The sequence below is a fragment of the Colossoma macropomum genome, unplaced genomic scaffold, assembly GCF_904425465.1.
Source record: "Colossoma macropomum unplaced genomic scaffold, Colossoma_macropomum, whole genome shotgun sequence".
Classification (NCBI taxonomy): domain Eukaryota; kingdom Metazoa; phylum Chordata; class Actinopteri; order Characiformes; family Serrasalmidae; genus Colossoma; species Colossoma macropomum.
The window spans coordinates 11,755,227-11,775,435 of NW_023494806.1; the positions used below are offsets into that span (position 1 = coordinate 11,755,227).

Sequence of the window (20,209 nt, forward strand, 5' to 3'; positions counted from 1 at the left end):
ATTTCCAATATGCCCTCAAAAAGGACCTGATTAGTCTATTCTCCTGCCCATCTGTCCATTTGTTCAATATCCGAAATGAAAATATGATTTCACTCCCATTTGATCAGCTTCACACAGACATGGTCCGGAATAACTCAGCCCGAAATTGGGAGTCTCTTCCTCCTCCCAATCAGTGTTAGAACAGGACTGTGTAATTTGCATCTCATTGCCCTGAGCCGAAAATCAGAAAGGATGGAATGTCACGCTATTTGATTTCAAATGGGTTTTAGCCCAGTAAATTGAAGAAAGGCAGTAACATCACAAAGTCTGGCCCATCAGGCCTCTGACAAGCATTAGCTCTGGAAAATTACTCTCCTTCCCTGGAGAGGGGAGACCATGTTCTCTTGAAAACAGAGCCAAATATGCTATTATCTCACCACTTTTCCTGTCTGTACCTCTATAACTATTCAATTTGACACGTCGTTCCTCCTAGAAAGTGGCAAAACAGGCAGCAACTGGGCACGGACGACTGTGTGAGATGAGCGAACGGAACGGAAGCTGGCTTGTTGTGTAATTTGATTAATTTATGCAAAATCATGCATTATGCATAAGTGATTCAGGGCGAATGATAACGAGGCAGTTATAGGCTGGAAGTGTTTGCGATCCACGGATGAGTGGGCTATTCGACTGGCCGAAACGGGTGGTGAGTGGGCAGGCTGTGTGGGGTGGCAGGGCCACCTTTACCATGCACACACCACACCATGCTGCTCATGCACTTTTCAAGATTCTAACTAGGAAAGAAAGAAAACTTCAAGCTCAGTTCAATCAGAAATGGAATAGAACAGAAGTAAATTAGCATCTTATATAACATTATCAATTCCCACTTACAGCATCGGAGGACACATGCCCATCCCTGCTGTAGCTCATGATTTCTTGCCTTAGGTTCAACAGTCTCCTAGCAACCACAGTAAGGGAGAAAAAAAAAAGTTGAGGAAAAAACAAGATCTATTATGGCCTAGTTTTTTGTGCGATTGCTCAAGGAGTGAAAGAATTGGAGAATCTTACTCTAATGACTTCCTCCTTTTTCTCATCTCTCTGTAATAAACCCAGCAAATGATAATGGGTAAAAAAAAAATGCATATATGCATGTAATATGTGTAGATATTGTTGAGAAACATGAGGTACAGTTACAAACAACATGCACATACATGTTTTAATCTACAGTGACAAAATCCCACCTCTTTTAGAGTTAATAAAAAACCTAAATACCACATACAGTTCAAAACAGACAATTAACAGTGCCAGGCATCCTGCTTTAAGTAAACAGAACAAACCACTGTATATCATGACTAATTTATAGTTCTGCTTATCCTCAGCTACCACATACTTCAGTACTCAGAGATCAAGTTACTGTACACTACTTCTACTGCTTGTTTCAAAAATAAGACACTGCAAGAAACAAGCTGGCATCAAGGTCACTGTATTTAAATATTCATGCGGGCTGCTCCCAGTTACAATGTAGTTCATTGTGTTAGTTTGTTTGTTTTACTGACCATAAAACTCTGCAAAATCTGAAATTTTAGACGAATTCAGGCTGTACAGCCCTAAATGTTCTAGCTGCTGCTGTGAAATGTATATAGGATACATTAAGTATACATTTTAAGGATTTAAGGCACTCCTAAGATGGATGAAAAGATAGGTAGGTAATGAATAAAAGTGCCCTAAATATTCAAACACATGGAACTTTATAACATTTCCTCTTCATAAAGCTCAATGGGGGGAAGCATTTCAAATTTTGGGGGTGCAATAGCAGATACTGTAACATTTGGGAGCATTCATAGGATATGGCGCCACCATGTGGCTAGTACAAGAAAAACAGCATTTATTTACATTTACTCTTCACAACCAACATCAAATTCCCTTTAAGTCAAAGCGAATCAAAATGCTCTTTGTTCAATACACAGCAAGAAAACAAAAGGGAAAAATGAAGCTTACATTCCATTACATTCCCAAAGTCCCTAAATGCACTATTTAGGCTATTTACTATGGAATACATCTGATTTACAGTGGAGCCCATTTGAGCACAAACATCACAGTATACTGAGAAAGCAATTAAAAAACAACATTAAGTCAAAATATACAAAATAAAGGCAGCTCATTTTGAAAGTGAGTCCAAAGTCCAAGACCTCACCAAATACACTTCACCTCAGCCCAGTGATTCTTGGTCGCTACCACTCTCCTGGTAATAAAACTGACAGTGTTCTGAAGGGTCCACCATGCTGCCCTCGATACAGTGGCCTCCATGGGTCAGGTACTCCAGCCCAGTCTCCTGCCCCCTCCAGGCCTCCTCCTCCAGCTCCTCTGCGCTAGCCTGACTCAGAGCCAGACTCAGGATCTCCTTCTTCTCCTTGTAGAAGCGGAGCTCGCGGCCAGCCTGTCGCGCCTCGGCCAGCTCCCTGAGGGCCAGCTGCAGCTCATGGGACAGAAGCCCGGGCCTCTGTCTCTCCCTCTGTAGCCAGTCCAGCGCCATGTGACTCCGCATGCACTCGTCCAGCCGCTGCTGCGAGTAGTAGCTGATCACCTCCTGTTTGGCAGAAATGGACAGTGGTCACAGTGAGGATGTATGTCCAGCGCTGCCTGACCTTTCCCAGTTTGTTGGCACTGAGATGACAATTGTGTTTTGCGATGATTCAGCCCAAAATCAAATCTACACAATTGATCAACCAAGACATGTTTGGTGTCCAAAGGTTTGCTTGTTTAATTTTGTTCCAGAGCTACAAGGCTAATGTAGCTTAAGGCTAACAAGTAATGGAAGCTTAAGGCTGCCAGGTTAACATTGTGCAAACTGCTAATTCATTACTCGTTTGCCTCAAACTGCATCAAGTTGTTTCAGATTTGCTTTTGTGATATCTGGCAGTGTAGGACAGGGGTCATCAATTCTTATCCTAGAGAGTCAGGACGGTTTGGCAATTTCCCTACTAAACCTGGCAGAGGTGGACAAAGTACAATACTTCTGTGCTTGAGTAAGAGTACAAATAAATATTATTGAAGTAAGAGCACAAGTATTCTGGCTATATTTATACCTGTGAACCACTGCCTATTAGGGACATAACAACGTATTGTATTGTATTGTATTGAATTATATCACAGTATATCATATTGTGTTGTACTGAAGTGTTTTATCATGACTATCTCTAATAAATTGAAAATCAAAACATTCACAAGGCATACTTTCTGCCACTCCTTATTTTCTGTATTGAATTGAGACACCACTCTGACTCATTTGGAATTGAATTCAGAATTTTGCTCATTGTCAAATCTCTGCTGCCTACTTTCAGAGGAAGCTGTGCAGCAGAAAAAACTAAAAGGATAAGGAACAGTGTGGCAGTGTGTATAGAAGTTTGAGTGTCCCTGGTCAAATGGCATGTTTGTTGATTTTCAGCAAAATAAGTACACGTCCCCTCAGGGAACACACTTAAATACTGCATATAAAACACACACACTTTCTAAGCCGCTTATCCTTCTGGGTTGCGGGGGTGCAGGGGCCTAACCCAGGCAGGAAACACCCTGGACAGATCGCCAGTCTATCTCAGGGCAGACACACAGACATACACACTCACACCTACAGCCAATTTAGTATCTCTAATTGTCAATTCGCCTGAGTGCATGTCTATGATCTGTGGGAGGACACTGGAGCACTCGGAGGAAACCCACGCAGACATGGGGAGAACATGCAAACTCCACACAGAAAGGACCCACATTTTACATTCATTTTTTCTGAATTTGTTAAATTTAGCAAATAAACAGTAATTGTGTGTTAAATGTGCAGAAGTGTGTTCTCTGTAGAGGATGTGTTAACGTGGGTTAATGTGTAGAGGCAGACTTGTTTACATTAAACAAAACTACATTAGGCTGTAGTTGTTGAGTGAGGCCTACCTGGCGGCTGCATCTCCTCTCTCTAAAAGCCTTCAGTGTCCCATTCCAGTGCAATAGCTGAAACACTGTCATTATTTCCTTAAAGAAAAATAAAAAGAGAAAGTTTTTGTTTTTTTCTTAAGTCATTATGTCTTGCTGGTGGCCAAGCCATTGAGCTAATGGGTTTAATCAAACACAGATGTACAAACTTTGAAACTTCATCACCCTGATGCATAACGAGTCTTCATGCTTATGTGGCTCTCTATAGTTAACTATAGTTATACATAAACCAATGTCATGTTATTCTTAACCTCAAATCGATTTCATAATGAAGACTGCAGATGCTGTGAGAGGTTCGGAATACATAGAACTCCATTATTTTTCAACAGAAGGGTAGAGCATGTAAAATGTCCAAACGGGTCATGACATGCGTTGTTTTTGGGTAAGAATGAAATGTTTGTTTTGGAAAGCATTCATGTGCAGGCATTCTGCTTTAAGTAAAGAAAATATTGCTGTCTACCCCTCACTTAGCCTTAGATGAAACTCTAGAAAAGAATTATATTTTCAAGGGGGACTACTGCCAACATTGAGTAGCTTCAACATCCTTATGTTTTCATAAGCTTAACTGTAGAAGCAAAGAATCTAGCGTCATATTCTACCATTGTAAGACCATTTCAAATCAATGTCTTTCATCCCAATGTCTTTCAAACCCATATCTTTCAAACCATTGTCACATTTTCACTGGTTGTAACAAACAAAACAAAAAAAATCTGCATTAAAATTGTTCACAAACTCTGCAATTCTTTAATTAATCAAGTTGGCCACATTCACATTACAAGCTTCAGTGCTCAATTTCGATTTTTTGCTCAGATCTGATCTTTAGGCTTTGACATTCAATTTGTGCCTACAAGTGACCCATATGTGTCTTTAATGTGAACAGGCCTATGCCCTGAAATATCCACATATGCACAAACAAAAAAATAAAATTACTTCACTCTGGATTTTGACAGTAATATACACGAGCAATGGAAAAAGAAACATAAATTCCGTTCTCATTACGGTCACATGGCCCTGAATCAGATATGAATACTATCTAGTATCACATACGAAAGTGGCTCAAATCTGATTTGAAAAGATTTGATTTAAGTGTTCACACAGCTCTGAAAAATCAGATCAGGTAAGATTTTGGTTCAACACACCTGATTACACTTATCTGCTAATTGCCAGGTTTAGTGGGTGTGTTTGAGCAGGGAAACCTCTAAACTGTTCTGGACACCGGCCCTCCAGGACCGGAGTTGTGCACTCCTGCTTTAAAGGATCTCTTGATTTTAAGGTTATAAATAGGGTACTTTGTATCAGTTTGGCTTCTGTTGTTTCCACATTTTTTAAGTTTTTGCAAAAGATATAGAAGTAAGTGCAAATGTGCTATATAGTATTTTTCTTCACACCTGAAACTCCAGCATGGTTTTACCAGTGTTGGACTGCAGCATGAGGCAGTAAGCTCCTATACTGGTGCCAGGGTCTGAGGCATCCTCCATGTTGCCCTGAAAACCAGAGGGAATCAGAGTGATTACAGGCCGGCAATCACTCCGCCTGAAGGAGACACAAATGCAGGGGGAGGGCAGGGTCCTGCTACTGCCCTTTTGCTTTGTCATCAGAGCAAGTTGTAATCGTTGCCGGGGAACAAAAGGCTAAGACCAAACATGAGAAATGGCAGGAAAGTGAAGAGAGACCACACACACATAGTGACTCCCACAGACAGGCTTGGCTAGCCTCAAGTGGAGCTGAGGAGTTCATTGGGGGCTGGAAAAGACAGGACATCTTTGTGGTGTGTTTTGTATGTTTTGGAACAAAGTCAAAGAATCATTAGGCTTCCTGTAGTGCTCCTTGATGTGGACTAAGTGAAGAATGTATGCATAAACATGAATAGCCATATAGTGTGTATCTAGGCTGTTTTCACACTGTTTGTTTGATAAAATTAATGTTTGGATTTTGTGACATTGTATATTTTTAATTTGGTTTGACTTTGATTTCAATGAAAAGTGTATCAGATTTTACACATGGGTGTTTATTTATTGGTCTTAAATTTGATGAGGAGGCACTCCCCTTTCATGTTTACCACCATTAGTGCCAAGAAAAACAAGTTTTTAATTTTAACTTTAATTAGCCTATTACAGTATAAAATCCAGATCTGTCCCTCACAAATATATTTTAAAAATTTATCGTAGCCGTCTAAAAAAAAACAAGTATCAAGCAACTTTTGTATATAAATATAAAATAACATATAATGTTATTTTATATTTATATACAAAAGTTGCTTGATACTTGTTTTTTTTTATATATTTATATATATATAAAACCAGACAATCAAACACTGTCTGGTTGCCATCACTACTGTTGTAAACAATTCAGACCTCTGGAATGGAGCATTTCGCGTCAAACCCCTCTGTTTACATCTTAATCGCTTAATCATGCAAAAATCAATTCAAATTCCCTTTTAAAATGAAAGGTCTAGTGCTGGTAGACTCACGCTGGTAGTAATGATGGCTTCCTCTACGCTGCGAGCGATGAACTCTGGGGTGATGCGGCGACAGGGCAACTCATTGAATGTAGAGTTCATCAGAGCAACACGGGCTGCATCCCGCCTGGCCTCTGCCTTGGTATAACAGTACTGAAGAACACGAACGAGAGAGAGATTGTTATTATTTATTAGGTAGTGTTTAGAGATAAAAGCAGCATGATTTACCAGCACGAATTTCTGAAAGTCAGCAAGTCTTATAGGTGAAAAAAGTGGGTTTCTGGAGCACCATAGGCAATATAACTCAAGACTGAGGACCCAAACAAAGGCTCCTGATGAATGCACGCACTACTAGTGGATCACCCAAAGAGAGAGAGACTGAGAGATTGAGAGAGAGAATTTCTTGGATCATTACATTTTTGAAATATGATAATAGGAACTATTTAGGAACCGTGTCTACATCATATGTGAGCTTCTCCAAGTAACATAAACATCCTTGATTGAACTTAAAGTTCCATAACGCCTCAAAACGCATGTGTTAAGCACGTAGGCACATGCCAACCCCATCACAGGATTATGAACCCGATTATGGCTGTGCACTCCAGAGCGATCACAGGCAGCTGGGAGGCTTACTGAGCCGAGATCAGGCATTGGCTTACCAGTGATGCTGAAAAAAAACTATGAGCCACACCAGCCCTACGCAAAGGCCACACAGGACTAAAGCTGAATGAAGAATGTGTAAAAAAAAAAAAGTGAAAGAGAGAATGAGAGAGATAGAGAGAGAGAGAAAGTGAGGTAGCCAAAACATATGAGAGAGGAGATGAGGAATTATTAAGGCTTAATGTGGCGGTGTGACTTTGATCCAAAGGGAAAAGGCCAAGAAATGCTTCTCCGTGGAGTCAGTGCAGCACTGAGAGCATGAAAGGAGTCCACAGAATGGACGCCCTCGCAGGCCAGGCGGGGTGTAAGCCTCCGGTGCCCACAGGCTGATCAAAGGCATGGATAGCTATTCAGGCAGCAGTAGCTAACTCCCTGGTGTGCCTCAGTCCCTCCAAAGGGCAGCAGCTGGCCCTGAATGCTCCTCCAAATAGCAGCGGAACTATGGTTACCGAGCACCACAGCAAGGCATTCTGGATTATTCAAACACGCAGTTTGTATCACATTAAATGAATGAGATATCCATATCCCACATTTTTCTTTAGTTCTCCTTCCACTTGTAATGTTTGTGACAATTTTCGAGGTAAATAATCAATGTCTGTCCTGATTGGCTGTTCTGTTTTGTGCCTTCTTCGAAAAACACTCCTCATAACTTCATTAACGGGGGGACTTAACTGCTTAAATCATTCAAAATGGACGTTAATGGCTACTTAAGGACTGGATGGACTGAGGAGTGAATGGTATATTTTGAAACTTTTTTATTTCAAAATATGTAAGATTTCAATTCAGTTTTCCATGATATATGCCATTTAACCCTAGTCAAGAAAAATTAAAACAAGATTACATCCAACATAACATTACATCCCATTCAAAAGTTGTATAAATTATATCTCATATTCAACTTCCAAACACAAATATGGTATTAATAGAAAGTTTACAATCACTTTTTTCAGTGAGCTACAAGTGACGAATTATAATTAAAGGAAACGTGAGCCTCAATATATCGTACATGTCCAATGCTATTCAAATAAGTTGTATAAGTTTATTAATAAAAACAGACTACATCCCTTTACTTGTTGGTTGCTATTTTTGTTGCAGCATCAAATGGCTGCTCTCTTTCTTGCTGCTATAGTGAGGAAGAGCAAGTTAAATGTCTCATTTAACTCAAATATATTCATCAGCTTTTCCAACTCTATCTAGAGCGTGGCATTACCCAAGAGAAAAACATTTTCGATTGTATTATTTTCTGCAGAACTGAGCCCAGTGCAATTACATGACATCATCACAGTTTGACAAAGGCAACCTGCTAGCAGAGGGATGTTGCCTATTTGTCATGCCTTTTTATAATGAACAAAATATATCCATTTAGTTCATACATCATATTTTAATAGTATTGGATATGTAAACTGTTTTAAGGACTGTTTTAAGACCAAACCATCAGGGTTTCCCTTTACATTTCATTGTATATATGCCTGTGGGAGATGTAGGAGGGTGAAGGCAGACAGCTCTGTTTCACATATTACTTCTAAGTGTTTATTGCTTTTTATTAACACCAGTTTTTATAACTTTTGAGTGTCTGTTGGCCTCCATGAAAAATGCCCAATAAACACATATGATCGTCAGGTTTATTTGGACGAGCCCAAATCCGTAGCTACTCCAAAGGGGAAATGATGAATTAATCATAAAATGCTAAAAGTCTATCCTGAATAATGTTATCTGCTCTCCTTCATATGCAAAGGGCTCTTTCAAACTGACAAATGAATAAATAAACTGAAGCGGTTACTACTTTTTTCCAGGTTTTGTGCAGACTGTGTTCTCGAGAACATTCCACTTGGGCTGAAAGCAAACTCTTCAGCCTGATTTGCGGTGAGTTGGAGTAATTGGGCTAATAAGAACCACCTGTTAGGCCTTCTGACTTTCACACAAGAGCCTCTTCTCCTGCGCCGGGGGGATAGTGCTGATGGGACTGATTGAGCGGAGACGCTAGACCACACTGAGACGTGCCCTTTATACCCTTACTGACCCAACAAGGCCGGAATTGTCTCCAGAGGATGGATTGGAGTCTAACGTCCCTCAAGTCTGATGCGTGCTGACACAGAAATATAGACTGGTTTAACCTAAAAGCACTGACCCATGCCATCACTCTTGCTGCACCTTGGGTGGTAGAATTTGGTTCACTTACCTTGAAGTTGCCAAAGCAGCTCCCCCCTGGTAAAGTGACATAGCAGATGAATGGAGGTCCAGGTGAGGGGATAGATTCATACACCACAAGGTTCTCTGTCTCCACCATAGCTCCTTTCACTTGCTTCTGCTCCCAAAACTGATGCAGCATCCCAACAACATTCACTGACAACACAGACAAGTAAAACATTCAGTTACAACAAAACAAGTAGTTGCATGCTTACTTGTGTGACTTTAATCTGATGCTGCTACGATCCTACACACTACAATGAGCTTTCATATAACACTGACCCTTAAAGGACCTATATCCTACGTTTTTCTTGTAATTCACTTATTCCTCTGCGGTCTACTAAAGACGGTGGTGTGGTTTTTATGCACCAGAAACATTTTCACATAACAATTTTCCAATTTAGTTTCTAATCAGTTAGAATAAAACTATTTTTGTTACTTTGCCGTTAAGACTGATATATACAAGTAGAAACACTCCTTATAACTTCAATGTGAATTGGTGGGGCTCAACTGCTGTAGGCTGTATAGGTGGAAAAAGGTAAATGTGTGGGGAGTGAAGGGCATGTTTTGGAACTAGGAATGTTTGCACTACATCAAAGTCTTTTTTCCTGTTTTCCATGATATATATATCCTTTAACCGGCTACCCCATATATACTAGAATTGATTTTAAGACTCTTTTACTATGTTTTAAAAGTCATCATTATCTTGATCTATTACACTTTAGCAAAGCAATTGCTTGAAATAGCTAGATCACTCAGAACCTCCAATTGCTGAACAAGAGGGAATCAGCTTCATTTACTATCGTAGTTAAGCTCTAGAAAACTCTACTTGAAAACAAGTATGATTGACACTCAATAATTAATAATCTTTCCATTGCTTAATCTTAATCTTTTTATAGCAGTAATTTTAGGGGTCCATGCACTAGGTGCTAGAATTGTATTTTTGGTTTGGAATTTTTTTTTTCCATTGTTAGTATCTCAGCCTACTTTTAATCTTTTAGTAAAGCCCTTTGTAAACTTGTTTCAAAATGAGTTCTATAAATAAAATGTATTATTATTAAAGTGTCGTAGTAGTAGAATGAGTAGTAATATTAGTGGTAGTAGAATCAGTTCTATTTATATGATTAGTTTAGAGGTATACCTGATGTACCAACATAGGTTTCTGAAAGTCAGCAAGTATTATAGGTGACCAATGTGGGTTTGTAGTGCCACATTATTTAAGACTGAAAGCCCCAACAAAAGCCCTTGATAATACACACACTATTTTTGGATCACAGTAAAGGTGGCATCAATCTCAAGGTGATCCTGATTAACTTGTCCCAAACTAGAAAGGAATTCTCATTTAGTCTTCAGAGAAGATTCAACCTGCACATTAGTCCACAACCACACTTAATCTGAGAAAACAACCCAAATATCTCCCACAAGCGTTGATCATTAATTCACCTTTTATTCATTCAGTGGACCTCTACAAGAAGCCTGTCTGCTGGTGTTTGACATTCACCTCACTGATGGCTAACACCGATAAAGACTGTTTACGTTTAACTGCTTATAATGTCGGATGATCAGTGCCAGAGATGAGTTAGTGGCTACAGGCGAGGATTTGAACCCTCATGTTTATTGAACTTGAGTCGCTGGCCAAAGAATTCTCTGTCTACTATCTGAACCATTCATCAAACGGCATTGAGGGAAAACAGTGCCAGTTTGTGCTGATCTGGGAGCAGAGTTTCTTCGCTAAACCCTAATGCTAATGTTATACAACAAACCACAAAACTGATCTTAGATAAAGGTGAAGGGCATTCATCTGTTGGAGCTTGCGCCAACGCTAAAATGGCCCTCCGAGTGTAATGTAGGGGTTCAAGTCCAATTTAGATTTTTGTCATAAAGCCAGCTATCCTGCAGAGATATCATCTAGAAAGAAACAGTCTGTGCTTTTGTGTCTGACTGCTAGACTGGTAGGAATATTCTTACATGTATTTTGAGTGTCTCTCTCCCTCTCTCTCTCTCTCTTTTGCAGTTGTTTGAGTTGTTTTCACAGATTCCCCAAAGGGTTTGTAGGCCTTGCAATGCATTACTGTCATCATTTTACAATGCACACCTTGTACATCATAGATATCCTGTACAGCTGTGGAATGGAGCTACCCACAAGAATGAAAGTATAAATATTATTTTTCCACATTTTTTCTGTATTTAAGGTAATTTTACTTCTTTAGCCCTTTGCTAGCCTCTCCCCTCCGCTGCTCACAAGGTGTGCCACAGAGAGCTGATGTCATGGCTAAAGCAGAAAAGTTTACCTCCAGCTCAGTCATCTCATTTATACCAACAGCAGTTTGAGTGCTGTCCAACATCAACACTAGTGAATGCTTATTTAACCAGATGAGCAGGTGTTCAGCCTATAACAGACCTGAGTGTGTGGGGCAGACAAGTGTCAGAAGGGGGAGTGATAGCAAAATCTGCGGTATGGTTTCAATACCCACAGTAAGTGTTTGTGCAGTCTGCTTTAATCAGGTCCACCCCTCATAGAGGGTCAGCAAAAATATTGGGAGTGGGAACTCAATATATATTGTTCTAAGGGGACCAAATATATGGGAACACAGGGTTGTTATTACAACATAGAAATGTCCAACTTGTGGTTTATTTGAAGAAAGTAAGCCACAGTGGATACCACCCAGTCTCTGAATGTCTACAGTGTAACACTGAGTGGCTAAATGCTGAAATCAATACATTTTTTATCTGACATTTAAAACGACAAATTGTCATAACTAAATGTGGAAGTGCAGTAGTTCAAAATTTAGATGTATTTCATATTTTCAGTGCTATTCTTTACATAATCTAAAAAAACAGCAGCTGCTCTTTACATGGTGTAAAAAATGACATGATAAATCAACAAACAGATGATCAAAAATTATTCGGAATAAAATGTTTATATACTGGCTTACATTTAAAATGAAAAATGTCTGTAAAGTTACAAGGTTTTGTTCCAACAGCACCATTTCATTGTTGTTTCTTACTTTTAAAGGACCTATATTGTACATTATTATATTTTTTCCCCTGAGCTTCACAAGGACTCACCAAAATCCATTTTTACATGACCATGTAGTCTGTTTTTGTTGCTGTGCTTTTAAGACAGATATACATAAATAACCTCTGTTCTGATGCCTTGTATCATGTTTCATCTAAAAATAAAGCAGTCCAAGCTGAAACACTCCTTATGACTTCAATATGAATGGGCGGGGCTAAACTGCTGTAGTCTAAATGGGCGAATTCTTCATATTCAAAAACAAAGAATTCAAAATGGGCTGTTTTTGCAGCTTAGTTCCCAATATGGACTGTGAAGTGAATGGTACATTTTCAAATCTTAACAAAATGTGCATACATCAAACTTTAAAATAAGTTAGAAAAATTTAAATGCTGAGAACTGCTGAATGAATGTTTAATCACCGTGATAACTTTCTGACCTCTCTAAACAGTCTGTTTTTGTTATAGAGCCTTTCGGATTGATATACATAAATGATCGCTGTTCTGATTGGCTGCCCTATACACTGTTAGAAATAAAGGTACTGTGCAGGAACATTTTTCATTCATCAAGGTACAAACAATTTAAATGTGCTCTATAGGGCACAACAGTGGTTTTGAGATCCAGTTGTGTTAAAAATTATGTATTTGTACCTTTTCATAACCTAATGTTTTAAAACAGAGCAATAAAATAAAAATGCCTGGAGAAGAGACGGGGTGTGTGGAGTCAATTCAGCTTAGAAAATATCATTTCAATGGATTATGGTACAGTTATGTTCTCTGACTTAAGGTACTGAGATGTACCCTTTAGGGTACCACCCCAGTCACAAGAGGGGTACTGCCCCAGTGATAGTTTCACACCCTTTTTACTGAGAGTGTACCATGTATCATTTAAAAAGCAGTGTGGGCTGAAACACTCCTTATAACTTCAGTGTTAATGGGTGGGGCTAAACCTCTGTAGGCTGAATTCATGACAATACAAAAACAACAAATTCAGAACTGGAGCTGTTTAGTTTCCAGTATGGACTGCTTCATATACAGCTTGGAGTGAAAGGTCAATTTTTACAATTCAAATTTTAACAATTTTTATGTACGTTATCAAACAATTATTTTTAAATGCTGAGAACAGCTTAACTAATGTTTTAGGGTCAAAATGTGATGGAATCTCTATATTCCATTTAATTCCATTTAAGTTCAAATGACTTCTGCTTAGACTATATTATCCATCTTAGAAGCAGGTGACATCATCATGATCATTTCTTATGTGTATTCCCCACGTTATCAGACACCGTATTTACTAACTAGTTGTACTCACAGTCTTTAAAGGCTCTGTCATCATCTGAGTCTGGAATGGAAGTCATCTCTCCCAAAGGTCTTCCAAAACGTCCTTCAGTAACTTTATCTCTGTCTCCAAGCCCTCTCTCATGCTCTGGAGTGGAGAGCGACGTTCCTTGCGGACCCCAACTCTGGTTCGGAGAGCACTAGTGTGAGCCGCTCCCCTTCGAGTGCAGTGTGTAGCGCTGTTAAGCTAGCCTCAGGGGTTCCCTTCTGTGGCTGGCCCACCTTTGTCAAGAGCTGAACTAATTAGCTGTGAGGCTGGCCATCGGACTTCACCCCCTCCTCCTCACACACACACACACACACACACACAGCCTGTTGCACACATCCACTCGACTGAGTCGGGTAAGCCCGGGCAAAGGAATGCAACCCCCTTCTCTGTTCATTCATGGCATGTCTTAGCCCTACACATGCGTCGCCTGACTCAAAAGGCGAGTGATCAAAGATGCATTATGCAATCATTTGATTTTCACCCCCATCAAATTGCTGTTTTGCATGAGAGATGTGAATTTTGTAAAGACAAAATAAAGATGTTCCCTGCTAACATAAGATGCCTTTGCAAATTGCAAATTCAGACAAAACATATTATTAATATAAAGTTACAAAATTACATTTAACCCTCTCTAAAAGAAAGTGGCAAAAAAGGAGTTCTTTGGAGTGGAGATTTGTATACAGTACCACATAGCAGGATATAGTAAGGTTCTATAGCCTATAACAATAGCAGAACCCTTTTTGGGAAGCATTTTAAAAGGTTCTTTAAAAAAACATATCAGCACTGTCCAAAAAAACATATTTCCAAAATGGTAACTTTACAGGAGAGGTCCAAAACATTCTTTACCTTTAATGTAAGTTAATGTAAAGTGATTTTATTCCAGGCAATTCTGGAGCATTTCTATCGGTCCATTCATCATGATATTGTCACACAGTGTAAAGGACAGCTTGGTCAAATGACATAGAAAAAAAAAATGGAGATACTTTTTTTTTTTTGGATAGTGACGATATACAATAGGTTTTCCATCATAGAGGAGAAGCATGCAAACAACCATTTATCCATTCAGCTGATTCTTTAAATTATCACAGATGCATAACTAACTATTGTCTTTACAAAAGAACCCTTGAAGAACCACATATTTAAGAGTGAAGAAGAGCTTCTGGTTCCCTAAAGACCCTTCCAATAGATGGCACTGTAGTCTCTCTGCAGTGGCCATTCCACTGGTGGAATGAAAATTGGCTTAGATATTATAATGAATATAATCAAATAGTTTCCATGTTGTGACTCTGCATTGAGCTGCTAGTGAGCAATGAGGGGCGAAAGGGGAGGGGAGAAACACTGCTGTGAAACTGAGCTTTTTTGATATCAAAAAGTTGTGTGCAACTGTAATAAATAAATAGCATTCAAACAATACAAACACATTTAAAAACATTGACGTGCTTCCTCACCTACAAAGAAAATCCACTTCACTTCCTGTAAATCAGGGACCTCCAAAACAGTTGAAAACTCATGGAACAAACTGGTCAATAAGTAATTTTTTTAAATAAGATGTGTGCTTGTGAAGGACCTTTAAAATTGTAAAGAGGTTCCACAATGTAAAGGTTTTTTTATCAATTAAATGTTTTTCTTAGAATCCTACATCCAAGCCAAGAACCACTTGGGAACCTTTATTTTTAAGAGCCCTGAATTAAATAATTGTTTTTCAAAACATGTTTTTGTAAAGACAGATGCTGCTAACACAAGATGCAATACATTTTAAGCACATTTTTAAAATTTACATTAAAAGCACATTAAAGTTTCATTGTATGATATGATTACTTTCTAGCAGGCACTTATTGCTGCAAGTCGCTTAACTTATTTCTGTGCTTAAGGCCAAAATCCACCCAACCGTTAACAAACTATGTCTTGGGTTAATCCTGACATGCTGCTCTGTTCGGCCTAATATATTTTGCTGCTCAGATCACTGTGCAGTCCGACTGTATGAAACACATTTGAATTTAGCTGCTGGGCCTGAATGGTTATTGTTCAGTGAGCAGCTCTGAACAGTTGAGAACATGCTTGTGAATAGGGCACTCAACATGAAGAACTCAGAGTGCACCTTATTCTCGGTCTTTTCCTCTCTGCGAATCTAGAGTCCTCTATACTGAGTGTGTTGAGCTCTATTCACAGTACACCATTGCCTAAAGTGCATTTTTTAAACGTCTAATTCCCCCTTCCCAACTTCCCTGTGTCTTTACTCTGTGGGTTCTTTGGGGAATAGGGAGTCCATTCAGGGCAAAGCGCCATTGTGAGACTGCCTTGGGAAAGGGGAGAGGTGTTTAGCATAAATGACAATCACTATATGGGGCGGAGCTGTCCAAATAATACAGCCAAGTGAACAAGCAACATACGATGACAAGAGAAGAAATGCAGCATGCAATTACAACAGATGAGTCTTCCTTTGGAAATACCTTATGATTTCTTGTTTGTTAGAATTTTCTTTCACTTATGAGGGAAACAGATGTGAATATGTTGTGAACAAAGTGCCACCTGGGGTGGAAAACAGGGAGTCTTTAGAAAGATTCAAGTGTCCAGCAGTCTGATCGAACTAACCACAGGCTTGACGTTCTCTTCAAGGAGCATGCGCATGCCTGTCTTTGTGCGTTTTCAGAACAAATATGTCCTGATTGGGTCAAACAAACAAATCAAACAAACTTGGCTAACCTACATCCTACATGACTGACAAAATGGTCCTCAATTTGTGAAGCAATATTAACAAAAGATTTTATTTTTTTTTATTAAAAAAGGAAAAAAACACTGTTGGTTTTTCACAGAAATCTGCATGTATATTTCTCTACACCCCCAAACTTCAGTCTTAGAAGCTGGTTGCATTTTCTGAACACAGAGCATTCTGAATGCTAAATTTGACCTTGCTTTTTTAGATAAAAACCATCTGCAGCTCCATTCATAATTCTAGACACATCTACAAGTTCTTTTTTTTGATTCATGAATTTATTTTGTATTTTAAATAAAGGCTTTTACTAAGCAGTTAAAAAGTGTAATGTTGTGGAGTAGGAGCATCAAATTAGAATCGGTTTGTAATTATGCCTGCAACAAAATTGGTTTTATATTAATAAAATCTTTTGAATGGAAGTGTTTATACATACATATGAACTTACATCTTGACATTGTATAAAAACAAACCTGTATGTGTGTGTGTGAGAGAGTGAGTGAGTGAGTGAGTGAGAGAGAGAGAGAGAGAGAGAGAGAGAGAGAGAGAGAGGTGGCCTGTGCCTGTGCACTTCTTCCATATGTTGCATTCCCTTATTGTCATGTGAATCACGGAACCATTACATGTCTTTAGCCTGGTCACGGTAAAAGACTTTGCTCTGTCTGCACAGGAAATAACACTGTCTGGACAGGAAACACAAAGACATGCCACAGCCGTATAACTGTCCATGGCTGTTAATCTAGACGTTCCCACTCTGAGCATTAGCATTAGCATTGCATTAGCACTGGTCCCATTGCTAAAGCTTCTTCACATAACAAAATGACAAAAACAACTGCAAAGTTTAAAAATACATGTTTTATATCAGGCTATACAAAACATATTTTCAATCTAATTACAGTTGTTTTGGAAATGACTGAACGTTTCATGAAATAGAATTTTCCCTTTTTTGGGGCATTGAGACATTGCCAGTTTCACCTGCCCAGCCAGGTCTGCCCATCATACGATGCTACTAGCTAGGAGGGTGAACGCTTCCTTGAGACACATGAAGCACCACTCCATCTTCTCACACTGCTGCTAATGCTCGCACTGGGTGATAGGGGGACAGCGAGGACTATCTTGGACATTGCACCAATGTGGCATCATCAGGGATCATACTTGATCCTCCTGATGATAGAAGCCAATGCTTAGACCAGGGGTCGCAACCCAAATGTTAAGAAGAGCCATTTTGTCCTTTCAATAAAAATCAAACCACCTTGGGAGCCACCACATTCTATGTCCATTTCACCTGTATGTGCTAATGTACTTGTGGTATAGGCTAAAAATATAATATAAACAAAAATGCAGACTTACTTTGCTCTGCTTTAAAGACTTAGCTCAGCTGTAATCGCTTTTCTCGCATCTCCGGCAGGAAACTTTTCCACAAAAGTAGTATAGTTTCTTGTACGTCTCTCAACGTTCACTTTTTACGAGGCTGAAGTCAGCTTCTCATTCGGCAGCTTCATTTTCGAATTTTCCTTTAATGGCGCCAGGATGTAACTGCTGCACCATTTAAGGTGGAACGGGAGAATTCGAACAAGAAGCTGACTTCTTGTCTGTGTTGCTGTGGTGACCAGCAGTTTGCGCGCCAACCTTCAGGGTTAAAGGTCGGTGAATTAGCACTTATAGGCTGCATTAACTCCGCCATTAACTAAGACCCTTTGTTGTTAAAACTGTGTTAGAATTATCAGCACAGCTTTATTTTACTGCAAAGGAGGATTATTTCATTCCATTCACTATCTATGGTAAAAAAAAATGTATATGTTTTAGACTGTATGCAGCTCTCACATCACTTACATTAAGCGCTGTCTGAAGGACCTCTCAGGGCAGAACTTGGCCAAGTAGAGTAAGGGGTTGTGTTGACATAACCTACAGTCTTCCTGGATGAAGTGGTCCTTGTTTAAGCCTCCCACTGTGGGAAATGTAAACGGTGACACATGGGAGCCTGCTTGAGCCTGGCACTGCCTCCTGATGGAGGTGCTGGTAGAAGCTGCCCTTGAATTCCTGAACTGAAATCAGACTTGCGGTTTCTCCTGAGATGGTTCAGGTTGGTAAAGGGGAGCTGATCCTAGATCAGATGCAAGAAAACAAGAAAGAGGTGCTCATATACCGTTCAAAGATATATGTACTGTTTTTCACACAGTAGAGCAATAACATAAACTATGAGATAATTAGTACTACAGAACTGACATTCCTGACTGCGAGCTATGGGTGAATGAGGTACCCTACCCTATAGAAGTCAAAGAGAAATTCCAATAGATTTTGTTGTATGTAATCATACTGGGTGGCCTAAGCACTGAATCATGAAAGCATGAAAACATGGAAATCGTTCATGTGTTTCTTGTGAACACTTAGTCCCCATAGTGCTTAGTGAGTAATACACAGTTTGCAAATGTAAGTAAAAAACAAGCTTGTCTAATCAGTGAAAATCAGATGTGTTTTCTAATAGGATATTTAAATACAAATTTTAACCTTCTCATATTCAGAATTGGGTAGTAACTAATTACTTTTCCGCACTTATATTTATGAGGATGTTATTTACTTTTTTTTTTTAAATTTTAGTCATTAATGTGCCTGCTATTTTTTTCTTTTTTGGTTTTCATCATTATATTGGTCATCATTATGTTGATGTCAGCGTCTCTACTGCTGTGATTGGTGATTGTCATGATTAGTCATGTCTCAAACTGTGGTGGTTTGTGCTTTTATTTTAGACAAAGAGAAGAAAAAGAGAATAGTAGCATTTAAAAACTTCAGGTCCTATGTGCTGATTAATGGTAGTTGTACTAAGAAGCTTGGCTGCATTTCTACACAGAGCCTATTAGTTTTTGGTCCTGGTACTTTTGTACTTCTACTCAGGTTGTTTCTTTTACTTGAGAAACATTGTACATCTTTGTAAGTTATCCATTTGTTTGTCATGTGTGTGTGTGTGTGTGTGTGTGTGTGTGTTTTGCCTTTTTGGAGAAGTTATATTCTCAGCATCAACAGCAGTTGTTCTTCTGCTCTCAGTCCACAAGAAGGCAGTATTTCATCTGATGTTGTGTGACTTACACAGTCCTGTGAAGAAGTAAGTACGCCCTGTGAACAGTTTAGACTATTTCAGTATATTTGGACATACACACATACACTTCTTTTAAACAGTGTTGATGATTAAAGGTGATGTAATTTAACAACTGACACCTCACATTTTAGTTAACCTTTATATAATTGGAATTAACAGAAATGCAGTTTCCTTATGTGGAAAAAGTAAGCACACCCCTGTATATATATATATATATATATATATATATATATATATATATATATATATATATATATATATATATATATATATATATATATATATACACACACATCACTTCTTCAAATGTGTCAAGTTGACCCAGTCATGTGATAATGATTAGAATACCATTAGAGAATATCTTGGAGGAACTTGTTTACACTTCAGATATCAGGTCTGGTTTGCTGTTTGTTATTGGAGTGTGTTGTGTCATCATGCCTAGATTAAAAGAGCTCTTTGAGGCCTTCAGAAAGAAAGTTGTAGATGCCTTGGAAGAGTCTAGGAAGGGGTTTGAGAAGTACTTCCAAAATATTAGAAATCAGTCTGTCTACTGTCTGGAAGATGTAAAAACACTGCCAACATGTCCAGGCCAGGCCATCCCAGCAAATTTAACCCAACAGCAGACCTTAAGATGCTAAAATAAGTCTTTAAGAACCCAATATTTTATCACAGGATCTGCAGGTAGCTCTTGCTACTGTGGACGTCAAAGTGCGTGCATCTACCATTAGAACGAGACTGCACAAATTTGACCTACATTAGAAGTGCACAAGGAGGAAGCCTTTGCAATTTAAAAAGATAATCGGG

At 39.0% G+C, this 20,209-nt stretch overlaps 1 protein-coding gene across 1 annotated transcript; it reads right to left on the reverse strand.

The window, feature by feature from the left end:
• Positions 1 to 1,646: 1,646 nt before the first annotated feature.
• On the reverse strand, positions 1,647 to 14,279 carry lix1 (limb and CNS expressed 1). Its single transcript, XM_036598686.1, has 6 exons — positions 13,587 to 14,279; positions 9,252 to 9,415; positions 6,425 to 6,565; positions 5,343 to 5,438; positions 3,916 to 3,993; positions 1,647 to 2,563 (listed from the first exon to the last, which is right to left on the reverse strand). The coding sequence occupies exons 1-6, from the start codon at positions 13,630 to 13,632 to the stop codon at positions 2,186 to 2,188; spliced, it is 903 nt and encodes a 300-aa protein (XP_036454579.1). The 5' UTR covers positions 13,633 to 14,279; the 3' UTR covers positions 1,647 to 2,185.
• Positions 14,280 to 20,209: the final 5,930 nt, after the last annotated feature.